Source organism: Perca flavescens, chromosome 10 (genome assembly GCF_004354835.1).
Source record: "Perca flavescens isolate YP-PL-M2 chromosome 10, PFLA_1.0, whole genome shotgun sequence".
In the NCBI taxonomy this organism is placed as follows: domain Eukaryota; kingdom Metazoa; phylum Chordata; class Actinopteri; order Perciformes; family Percidae; genus Perca; species Perca flavescens.
In genome coordinates, this window is record NC_041340.1 from 5,241,872 (window position 1) to 5,253,638 (window position 11,767).

The 11,767-nt window shown below is 42.5% G+C and overlaps 1 protein-coding gene across 1 annotated transcript in view; it reads left to right on the forward strand.

Moving 5' to 3' along the window:
- glra1 (glycine receptor, alpha 1) overlaps positions 1-11,767 on the forward strand; it is a 61,707-nt gene that overhangs the window by 7,439 nt on the left and 42,501 nt on the right. The window contains exon 2 of the mRNA XM_028589459.1: positions 5,190-5,413. Within this exon, the coding sequence (XP_028445260.1) occupies positions 5,190-5,413 (224 nt within the window). The remainder of the gene's footprint in view (positions 1-5,189; positions 5,414-11,767) is intronic.

Genomic DNA, 11,767 nt, shown 5'->3' on the forward strand with positions numbered 1-11,767 from the left:
TGACAAGATAGATTTTCATGATATGTGATTCTCGCGTGATCTTGTGCTTTCGCGAGAGCACTGCCGCGCAAGAGAAGAGTTCAGCGACATCACAACAATTAGCTATGAAAAAGTCTGACTCGTGCTACCATTGAATTCATAATTATCTTTGTCTTTAGCGACTCCGTATAAAGGGCATTCCCTCTCAACTTTCGCCCTTTCCAAGCTGGTGTCAAACCGCAGGCGGGTGTATGACTGATGACCCTGGCGTGGGCTCGTTCCTCTCTTCTCTATTCCCTCGCTCCCTCTCTCCATCGACAGACGCTCCTCATCTCTGCACCATTTCGGGTTATTTATCATATTCTCGAGCAGAAGAAAAGGCGACTCCTTTTTGAAAGGTCAAGCTCATTTGTTTCATGTGAGATATTCCGTCTAATAAACAGTGATAAACGTGGTCTCACTGAGGCTGATGGCCATGTGACTGTACTACACACACACATTATACACAAAGACACACACATACACAGTACTGTGGCTGATTGCTCCTTTAAATGCCACCCGCTGGGGCTGCTGGCATGGCCGTGGCTTGTCCCTGCGAAGCATTTCTGCTACACCACGCAGCTTAATGATGGTTTCAGCCTGGCCAAAGTGGCCAAGCTCCATATTTCTGAGAATAATTGACAATTAGGGGGATGGAGGGGCGAGCTAAATGCCATCCCACGCTGAATAAAGACACTCCATCTCTGATTGTGAAACAGGGAAGGGAGAATGGGCGGTGGAGGTTATACAATAAAGCTCCGAGGGAGCAACAGTTAATCTTCTACCTGGATCGATTCTTAATTCCAACACTAACCTTAACCTAATTCTAACCATCAAAACAACCAATAAAATAGGTGAAGGAGGACCAGACAAAATGACTGCTCTCACCTGAAAAATGACACCATTAGTCCTTTGTTTAAACACTTGAACAAACAGTGTTTGAGCTACCTCTTGCAGCTCTGAGAGTAGTAACTGACTGTCAAAGTTGGAAGTTACAATCACTAGATTGTCTAGTTTCATTTAGTGTTCTTTATCATTTATTCAAGTCAAATATTTAATTTGAGAAAACTCAAAATGTGTCTTATTCACTACTGAACACACAATGCAGTATAAGTATTAAGTTGAAATGGCAAAACAGCAATAAAACACACATTTTCTGCTGTTGTCATTTATATACAAAACATCCTAAAAATATATTTGTATACATTTTGTCAGGGCAGGCCAGCCCCACTGACCCATAAATATCTGCTATGAGTTATTTTGTCACTGACACGTTGTCCATTTAGTCGTTACAAGGACGGTAACACTTAAATTATCTTAGATCTTCTCATTTACAAAAACATTTTCACTCTCCAAAACTCAAATTGGTCCTCACAAAGTTAGAAGTGCAGGGATACACACTTTTAAGCACGCACCCAACGCACACACAGTCAGACCTGTAAGAGACGTATTGATCGTTCCGTTAAACAGCGGAGGCTGGAGGTATTAAAGCCACGCGGCGGAGGTTCATCTCCGCGCTGCAGTCTGGATTTAACCTCCAGTTGGCTCACATTCCAGCTCGATAAAAGCTTTTTAAACCGAGACTCGGATCAGTAAAGCACAGATCAGCAGCGTTAACTGATTCAAAGGTCAAACTTTTGACTGCAGGCTTATTTGTACAGGACGTACTGTATATTACATGAGGAGTTCATGCTACGGATGCCTTGTACTTTGAAGGCCGCAAAGAAATGTTTAGCAGAGGGCTTCATTTTACTAAAATAGGCTGTTTAACATGATTCAGGATAATACACAAAGGATTTATTCACTCAACTTTTAGACGCACAGATTTGGTTAGGGTAAGGGTTAGAGTTAGGGCTTCTTGGATTAAGATTTAATTACACAATATTTGAACAAACTGTATCAGTGGTCGGTACAAAAAAATCCCAGGGATTGTGTCAAGTCAATATTATTGGCACACCTGAATACAATTGGTATCCAGCTCAGATATTAGTTTTTAAACACCTGATTGTAATGATACTGGGTCTGCAGGTGATTCAGTAGATTTCAGTGCACAGCAGCTCCAAGAATCAGAACTGTGTCTGAGAATCATGTCCATTCATATCTTTAGTTTCAGTCTCTTCAGTTACTCTTAAGATGGTCTGTAGATGGTTTGCAAACAGCACCAAGGCTCGCTGCCTTTATCGAAGATTTAAGAGAGAAAATAAAACTTCACTTCAAACAGGGTTTCCATGGTGTCTTAACAAGTCTAATATTTCAATGTCTAAATATTAGGCCTTAAAAAGTCTTAAAGTGCTCATATTATGCTCATTTTCAGGTTCATAACTGTATTTAGATGTTATATCAGAATGGGTTTATATGGTTTAATTTTCAAAAAACGCCATATTTTTGTTGTACTTCACATTGCTGCAGCTCCTCTTTTCACCCTGTGTGTTGAGCTCTCTGTTTTAGCTACAGAGTGAGGCATCGCACTTCTGTTCCATCTTTGTTGGGAGTCACACATGTGCAGTAGCTAGGTAAGGACTACTAGCCAGTCAGAAGCAGAGTATGAGGGCGTGCCCTGACAGTACCTAGGTAAGGACTACTAGCCAGTCAGAAGCAGAATATGAGGGAGTGCCACACTACGAGCATTATAAAGTCTTCCAAAGTGACCACGTTTGTCTCTGAAGTAAAGGCTGGACTACAATAGAGCTGTTTGGAGCAGTTGGTGAACAGTGTTTTCTGTTGGAGATGGTAAGTCCCTTTGGGGGGGACTTTGGGCTTTTTCTCTTAAATAATTATAATCATTTTAAAAAGGTCTTAATTTTCCTGCGTCCATGCAACGCTACCTCTAATGCTCTATTTTGTTTTAATTCTGTGATGTTGTAGTTCTTTCTTTTGCTAATCCAAATATAACTTTGATATATTACAAATGACACCAATATGCGACTTACATTGCAGCCAATCAGTTTTTGTGTCATTGGTGCGAGTCTCTTTTGGATTGTACCACAGACATGAAACTGATTTTTTCTTCAGCTACGGGGAAGTACAACTTTAATGATACTTGACTTGAAAAAAAATAATTTTGGGCTGAGTTGATGTTGTGATAAATGTCTTAAATTTAATTTATAATGGTCTTAAGAACGTCCTAAAAAGTCTTAAATTTGACTTGGTGAAACCTGCAGAAACTCAGTAAATATCGTCAATAAGGAAGGACATGAAGTTGCCCAACAACAACAAACCATGACCACACACTGATTTGGCTATGTTCTAAGTCACGGAGGAAAAGGCTTTATCCTTTGTGCTTTAGGAATCCATCCTCTTTATTGCAACAACACAAGCACTCGTTACTATCTCGTCTTTGAAGGCTCTGTGACTTGTGAATTTCTTTGAAAAACGATCTAGAGCCTTTCTATCTCCTGTTCATCTATCCCTCTGACTGTCGTCCCACTGTATCTCTCCATCTCCCGGTGTAAGACTAAAGAGGGAGCAGCAGCTCGATGTCCTTCAGCTCTGTACCAGGCCAACTCTCCACACATCCATCTGCCTGTCTATGAATCCCTCTGTTTCTGGCAACTTCATTCTTTGGTGTGGTTTTACTGTTGTCTTTTGTAAAAGACAAAACAAAAAAAACTTTAAAACCAAACCACAGCGAACACAAGCCTCCAAGGAAAAGTACCACATTGTAAATAAAGAGTAAAGTCTTAAAGGCTGAGGAGGATCTGAGGCTGCACACCGAGCCGGTTTCCCGCCTGTGGCACAGATCTTAGATATGGCTCGAGGCCACAACTCACTGTGATCAGTAAAATCTCGCACGAAAGAGAAAAAGACGTATGGATGAAGACCCATAACCACCTGCTCACCCAACTGCAAAATTCCTGTCCATCACTCCATCTGTACATCTGTCCATCCATTCCTCAATATGGAGCTCTGGCATCTTGAGTCAGCAGTGCAATGACCCTTGATGAGCCTTTTTTCCCTTTCATTTTTTCAAGGGAACATTTCCCCGCGGGTACATTTTACATCCTTCCGTTCAAGTGCTTTCTGGCATTTTTTGCTTTATAACTTTTGCAGGTTTGTTGTAATTTAATTTCTCTTCCAAATCAATTTCCCCTCGGCCATGCCTCGTCTGCCTCAGAGAGACTTTGGCCCTCCAGAGGATGCAGCCGCGGTAGTCGTACGTGGAGAGAGCAGCAGCGATGATGGTGATAGTACAATATGAGCTAAAAGATGAACGATGTGGGGCGCCTGGATAGCTCACCTGGTAGAGTGGGCGCCCCATGTACAAAGGCTCAGTCCTTGTGGCAGCGGCCGCAGGTTCAACCCTGACCTGCGGCCCTTTGCTGCATGTCATCCCCCCTGTCTCTCCTCTTTCACATCTTCAGCTGTATTCTATACTACTACTACTATAATAAAGGCCTAAAAAAATGAAAAGTGTGTCAAGAACAAGATAAATTGGTTATTGGGTGGCTGGTGCATTGCATTCTGGTCTGTTTCTCGCTCCTGTGGGTGTGGAAATTGTTCTTCTCTGTAATGCCGCTTATCAAAATCACTGAATGTGCAGAATGATCTCATGAAGTGGCGTATGTATGACACGCCAATTCATATGCCATTATTTGCATGTTATCGAGACGCATACTCGCTTTTTAGCGTGTTAATCAACGCCGTTTGGCCTCCATTGACTTACATTACCTTGCGATTGCGTGTGAATTGATGTCATAGCGAGTAGTATGAAAGGGCGAAAATCCGCGTAGGGAGGTTGGTCTGGGAGGAGGATGGGTCAAACACAGGACCTTCACCCAGGAGACTGGGGATCGTGTCCCACGTGTGATGTTTCCTTTCCACGTTTGTTCTTTTCCTAAACCCAACCCACGTGTCACGTTTCCTAAACCCAACCGTAGCCTAGCGATAACACGTAGCCTCGCGATAACACGCCACGTGGCTTTAGAAAGTGGCGTGTACTTTTATGCTGTGACGTTGCAGACTGCCGTCCGCTATATATAGCGTAGACATACACGCGGATAGCTCAAAATGCGTACAGATAACACGCCACTTAGCTGTGGCGTGTATGTTTACGCAAAGTCATGATGTCATGTTGGAATGTGTGATCATTTTCGTTTTGCCATCCATCCAGCCACAGCTTTAGAACAGATGCATCTCCCTCTCTAACATATCCGCTGTCTGTCTCCTCTCAGGACTACAGAGTGAACATCTTCTTGAGACAGCAGTGGAACGACCCTCGGCTGGCCTACAGCGAGTACCCCGACGATTCGCTGGACCTGGACCCCTCTATGTTGGACTCCATCTGGAAACCGGACTTGTTCTTCGCCAACGAGAAAGGGGCCAACTTCCACGAGGTCACCACCGACAACAAGCTGCTACGCATCTCTAAAAACGGCAACGTGCTGTACAGCATACGGTGAGTGCAGGAAGTGTGAGGCATACTCGCTTTTTAGCGTGTTTATCAACGCCGTTTGGCCTCCATTGACTTACATTACCTTGCGATTGCGTGTGAATTGACGCCGTAGCAAGTAGTATGAAAGGGCGAAAATCCACGTAGGGAGGTTGGTCGGGGTGGAGGATGGGTCAAACACAGGACCTTCACCCAGGAGACCAGGGATCGTGTCCCGCATATCACATTTCCTAAACTCAACCGTTGCTTTCTTCTTTTCCTAAACCCAACCCGTCCACTGTATACGGCGCAAAAAATGTGTGCAGACTTGCCTTTAGAAAGTGGCGTGTATGGTTACGTCTGCTGTACACAGCGTAGACATACACGCGGATAGCTCAAAATGCGTACAGATAACACGCCACTTGGCTTAAGAAAGTGGTTGTGTATGTTTACGCAAAGTCATGATATCACGTTGCTTTTCCGTAGCATCGATATTTTGTGTTTATTTATTTTACCAATGATTCACCTTAGTATTTTCTGTTCATACGCTGATGCTCAACACCATCAGTTTCCAGCAAAACTGAGCAAAAGCAGAAAATGCTGAATATACAAGTTATGTACTTCTTTATAAATGACAGTGTAATGACATGTGATGTGCATTCTTTTTAGAAAACAATTAGTTTTTAGAAATGTTGATATATGATATATGGTCTCTAGAAGTGTATTATTCAACTTATGTTTTTGTTAAAGAAGCAAAAGAAAATTGCGATATTCATTAACAGAATGGCAATACTTTTAGAATCGCAATAATGAAAATCGCAATAGAAATTTAATCGGCACCCGTGTATCGTGAAAGAATCGAATCGGGACAAAAGCATATCGTCCCAGCCCTACTGGTTATTAAAGTGATTACTGCAGCATTGATACATACAAAGGTCCCCTGCTTATATCCAGACTAATTCATTAAAAGTGCAACAATATATTTCATTTTTTAGCAGCTGTAAAAAGCACAGTGCCTTGATACTGGCAGAGTAAAACAGTTCAATGATCATTTTAAAAGAGATATAACAGTAATAGACAAAAAGTTTTGAGTCAGAGGGTTATAAGTCTGGAGGTTATATTGAATCTGTCGGTTATAAAACTATGATGGAAGATAGCAAGTGACTGCTCTGACTTCCTGTTTATTGCATTCCAAAGACCTTCATCTTCAGCTTTAGAGTGCTCTTATTGTGTCAAAGTTGGAGGTTTTTATTTCCTCCAAAGCTCTACTTCCTCCCCCTTCTTTTTTGTATCTCCAAGACATCCTATTCAAGGCTCTCAGAGTTATAGCCGCCTTCAGCCGACAAACCTTTTAGCCCGCCTCCTCCTCCTCCTCCTCCTCCTTCTCCCCTCCGCTTTTATTGCCTCTGCTGAGGGGCGAATGAGAAAGAGACGCAGCAGCCAGCCATGGTAATCTACTGAGCCTGTTAGTATTCCAGCAGCGGGTCTAATCCGTTATCAACCGCAGTTTTCACCTCCGTGTACAGCAGGAGGAGGAGTTAGATTGGCCCTTTAGAAATATCGTCAGAAAAGGGATGAACTGCGCGCTCCGCCTCTGCCGCTTTCATTTGTTAACTTGACAACAGCAGAATGAACCCTCCGTTGATCAGTTTGATCTCGGAGGCGACGAGGCGGCTCGGGATATTAAACCATCCCGAGGGGAAGAAGGAGAAAGTGGGTCTTGTAAATGTTGTTTACTCTGTTTTATTTTTTATTTTTATCGCGCAATGATGGAGCAGCGTGCGACGGAGTTATGACCGATGGCCACGTCTCCTCCAAGATGAAAGTGAACTTTTTATTTTGTGATAAACAATAATTTTTTTTAAACATACAAAACCTATGTTGGCTTCATCATCACCACCCGCCCAGACAGAAATCAAGAAAAGATGACACGGTAACTACAATATTCAAGACCATGCAGCAAAAATAATAACAAAATAGACAATAAACCAAATGAACATATGTATAGATGACAACTCCATAAGCCCATCATACACGTCTCTCCCCAGCACAAAGCTTCCTAGGAGCCCTCCAGAAAGCTCAGCTACATTCCCCATTTTCTAGTATAGCCATCCAATCTGGCAAACCGTTTATATGACATTTTTTCAAACGGTACCACCCTAGCCATCTCACAAGCCCACTCCTGGATTGACGGCCCCCATTCATTCTTCCATCCTCTTAAAATGATCTGTCTGGCGATCATTAAACTAGTCTGGACCCAGGTTCTTATGTGCTTATATATCCCGTTTAGGATTGACCCATCTCCCAGAACAAATAATCTTAGGCTGAATGGAACCTGGATCCCAGCAATCCGACATAGGTTATCATGTATACCGGTCCAAAATTCCTGGACCTTATCACAGGACCCTAGGACATGAAGTAATTGGCCGTCTTCTGTGTTACATTTCCAACAATTTGAAAGTGTACATTTAGAGACTGGACGACAACATTCGTATGTAGTCACATATCCCGCTGTACTTCAAAAGAAAATGCGTTGCTTCCTCTGAGCTGATAATTGGTCCCATTTGCGCACGTGGCGTGCTATATCAAAAGGAAAATCTATGGTGCATGCCAAAATGCATCATGTATTTTGATCAAATGTTAGTTTTCTCTAAAATAATAAGAAATAAGGAAATACTGAAATTCAGGAAATCCATGACACTTTATTTTAGGATGATTAAATCTGAGACTGTCTTCACCAGAAAAACAACAACATTTGTCATTTTTTTTTTCTGGTAATCTCTTTTGACTCTAAGTGAATTATGACTCCTGCCTGTAAGGAGCAAAAACAGAAGTAGCAGGATGTTTTTATAGAGCCACAATGGAGGAGAGGGAACGTATGACTTTGAACTGCTTACTTCTTGTTTCCATTAGCCAGCATTGATTCCTTTCCCCAACTTTTCATTTTCAACTTTAACTTTATTATCCCTCAGGGGAAATTTGTCTTGCAGCCAGGTAAAACATACACACACCCACAGACGTAGGCTCACAGACTCAGGTACAAAAAAACTTAATAAATTACAGGAATACATCAATTGACAACAGGAAACCTAGAGTTTGCCATTGCTAAAACCATCACAATCAATTTAATTTCAGTTCATTTTTATTTATAGTGTCATATCATAACAGACGTTATCTCAGCACACTTTACAGATAGAGTAGGTTTGACCACACTATAACTTATAGACACCCAACAATTCCCCAGTAGTTAAATGGGAACCCAGTCATTGGTTCATTGTGAGGTTTAACAGTTTGGTGGCCTGAGAAATAAAGGAATTGTTGCCCACAGCTAAGTCACTAACTCTATTGAAACATTATACTTCCTGTTTGCATCTATCAAAGCATCATGGGAACTGTGCTCACAAAACAGTAGTATCCCACACATCAAACATAAGTCATTTTGGCAGTTGTTTAGTTTATGGGATGCTAGCAGATTTCTTAAAATATTTGAATATGTTTCTTGTTTGTAGAAGGTCAAGGTCCATTGAAATGAATGTTCATTATTTTGTCTTTTTCTAACGTTGCACATTGAATTGATGTGTCCCTAGTCAGAAAATAACATATCAGTTTCTATTGTTAATGGCAGTCATTGTCGAGGTCATCAAATTCAGCATCTGTGCTGCATTAGTAATGTGCAGTTTTCCATGCAATCTGCTTGCAGTGGAACAAAAGCACAAAATCATCTGCAGGGTTGGAGGCTCAACTCCGTCTAAAGCTCCAGGAATATAAAGCAAGGCACTTTTTTTCTTTGGCATTTAGGTGTCACAATGCAGCAGACAGGAAGTCTCCTTCCTCAGAAAGTGGGACATCTGTGGAGCAGGGGCGGATCTACAGGGGGGCAAGTGGGGGCAGCTGACCCCCCACTGTAGGGCCTTGCCCCCCCCCAGCTGCCCCCCTAACTTTGGTGTTCAAAAAACTTTGCTTGTGAAAACAAAGCTTCTTAAAACATTGAAACAAACAATTAATTTATATTAATTCATAATAAATAATAATTGTAGATGTAATCTTAGCCCCCTGCCCCTCAAATACTCAGCTACGTCCCTGCATCAAACGTGCAGAGCGGCGTTCGCCCAGTCTGGCTCACACACACACACAGCGAGTCTGCTGCGGGGCGGTGGCCCTGCATCCCGGCAAAGACTGGAGCGACCGAGCCGAGCCTCGGAAAGTGAAGTCAGTTTCCCCAGGTGAAGTTAAAACACACGTTTCATCTAAAGTTACATTTGTAATAAATGTAATGTCTGCTAAAGGCGAGTCAGCATCAACAACAGCGCGTCTATTACGTTAGCCAAAAGTCAAATCGCTCCCTCCTGGTTTGTAAGCGCATTCTGCTGTTTGATTAGTTTGATTTCAGTAAAGACAAGAAGAGCATAATACAAAATATTACAAACTGGCATGTTTGAATTCATAACGTTTACAGAGGGTCGCCGTTTCGGTGGCGTTACGTTACAACACAATACACAGTGCTTGCTGAGACCGATCATTTGTATATGATTAGTTAAGGAGTATTATAAAATCCACTTCCTCTCACATATCACGACAATACGGCTGCACAAATTAAACCAGGCAACATCCTTTACTGTCAAACTGGGAAAACAACAAATACAACGGGGTTAAGAAGGCTAGTCTAAACATAACTGATGTGTGCATGTAATAAATCTTCTAAGTCTGATGTTATGTTTTTTAGGCTACTTATATTAGCTACAGGGCCATACAGTCTAATGTAAAAGAAGAATAACATAAAATAAATAAGAGCTTTTCACATCTTGACTTTTGCAGGCCAGAGTAGCTGGAGATATTAGCTGAAGCCTAAAAGTGGGGATATTGCCAGCCAAGAAAATCCTGAGATGTGCACAGGAGGAAGAGAAGGAGGGAAATGAAGAAGGGGAAGGCAGTAAACTGGAGAGACCAGGCAGGTCAGAGCAGGAGAAGACCACAGAAGGGGTTGCAGAAATGAGTGAAAGAGAAGAGGGAAAGGAAGAATTGACAGTGAGGGATGAAGAGGTGGCTGCAGGTTCAGAGAGAGGGACAGAGGCAGAGAGTGATCAGGAGGAGGCAGATGAAGATGACAGAGAGGAAGAGGATGCTGCAGTTACCCCTGGACCATATGGTTGGTTTATATTCTCCTTCCATATAAATTGCAGTACAGTAACATAACATGTCGTGACATGACCTTTTTTTTTGTTTTTGGCTATTTCCATTCTGTTGTATATGTTATAGGGTTAGATATGTAAATATTTATATATACAACAACAGTTCACTCTTCTCCAGACACTTTACAGATAGAGTAGGTCTAGACCACACTCTTTAAGTTACAAAGACCCAACAATTCTCCCAAGAGCAAGCATTTGGTGCAACAGTGGCGAGGAAAAACTTCCTTTTGGGCAGAAACATCAGACAGATCCAGGTTCTTGGTGGCCGCTGCCGGTTAGATACAGATGGATACAGATATACAGATATAGAGAATTATGATTCATAATAATGGTAATTATAGTAGCAAAAAAGATAATGGAACTATGACTAGAAATAATAGTTGTAGCAGTTTAGGGCGTAGCAGGGCGTTGCGGGGCGTAGTAGGGCATAGCAGTTTACGTATGGGGGTTCCCATGTACCGTCTTCCCCTGCCACCCTACCAAGATCTCTCGCTACCCCTTTGCCCCCCCATGTAAAATTGTCTAGATCCGCCACTGCTGTGGAGGCTACATCATGTGTGTAATACATATTCAGCATCCTGTCACGGACTAACTAACAATGTGCAGACGCGGCAAAGTTTATTTTGTACATCAGGCCAACTGGACGTGTGTGTTGTAGCAGCGGGTGTCCTGTTAGAGCAGAACAAGGGGACCGAGTGTGTGCAGCCGAATCACTGCCTGCGCGTCGTGACAACCTGCTGACAGCTCCAACTCTGCACAAATGGAACCGGAGCTGGGGTTGGGGTTTCTGTCTTCGTGAAATGAACACTCTCTTGTAGGGATATCCCTACAAGAGATTTTTTAACTGATGGGGGATCGGCATTCACCCCGATTACCTTACCCCGATCATTTGCATCAAGAAAAGAAAATCAAGAGGCTTCACTAAGTTTTCATTGTCCAGCGGGGAACTGCTTACTTTTTGGTTGGGGTGGTTTGCTGGGATCTTAAAGAGAACTGTTTCTGTTTTGGTGTTAAAGGTGCTGAAGGTAGGATTGCGAAGATCCAGGACTTAGCCCAAAAATGTCCCTCCCCCCTTTCCACTAAAGCCCAAAACGGTCTCTTAAGTCCCTCCACCCACAAGGGAGAATGACATGCAGTTAGACAGTTAGTTGCTTCTGACTGGCTAGTAGTCCTTACCTAGCTACTATCAGGG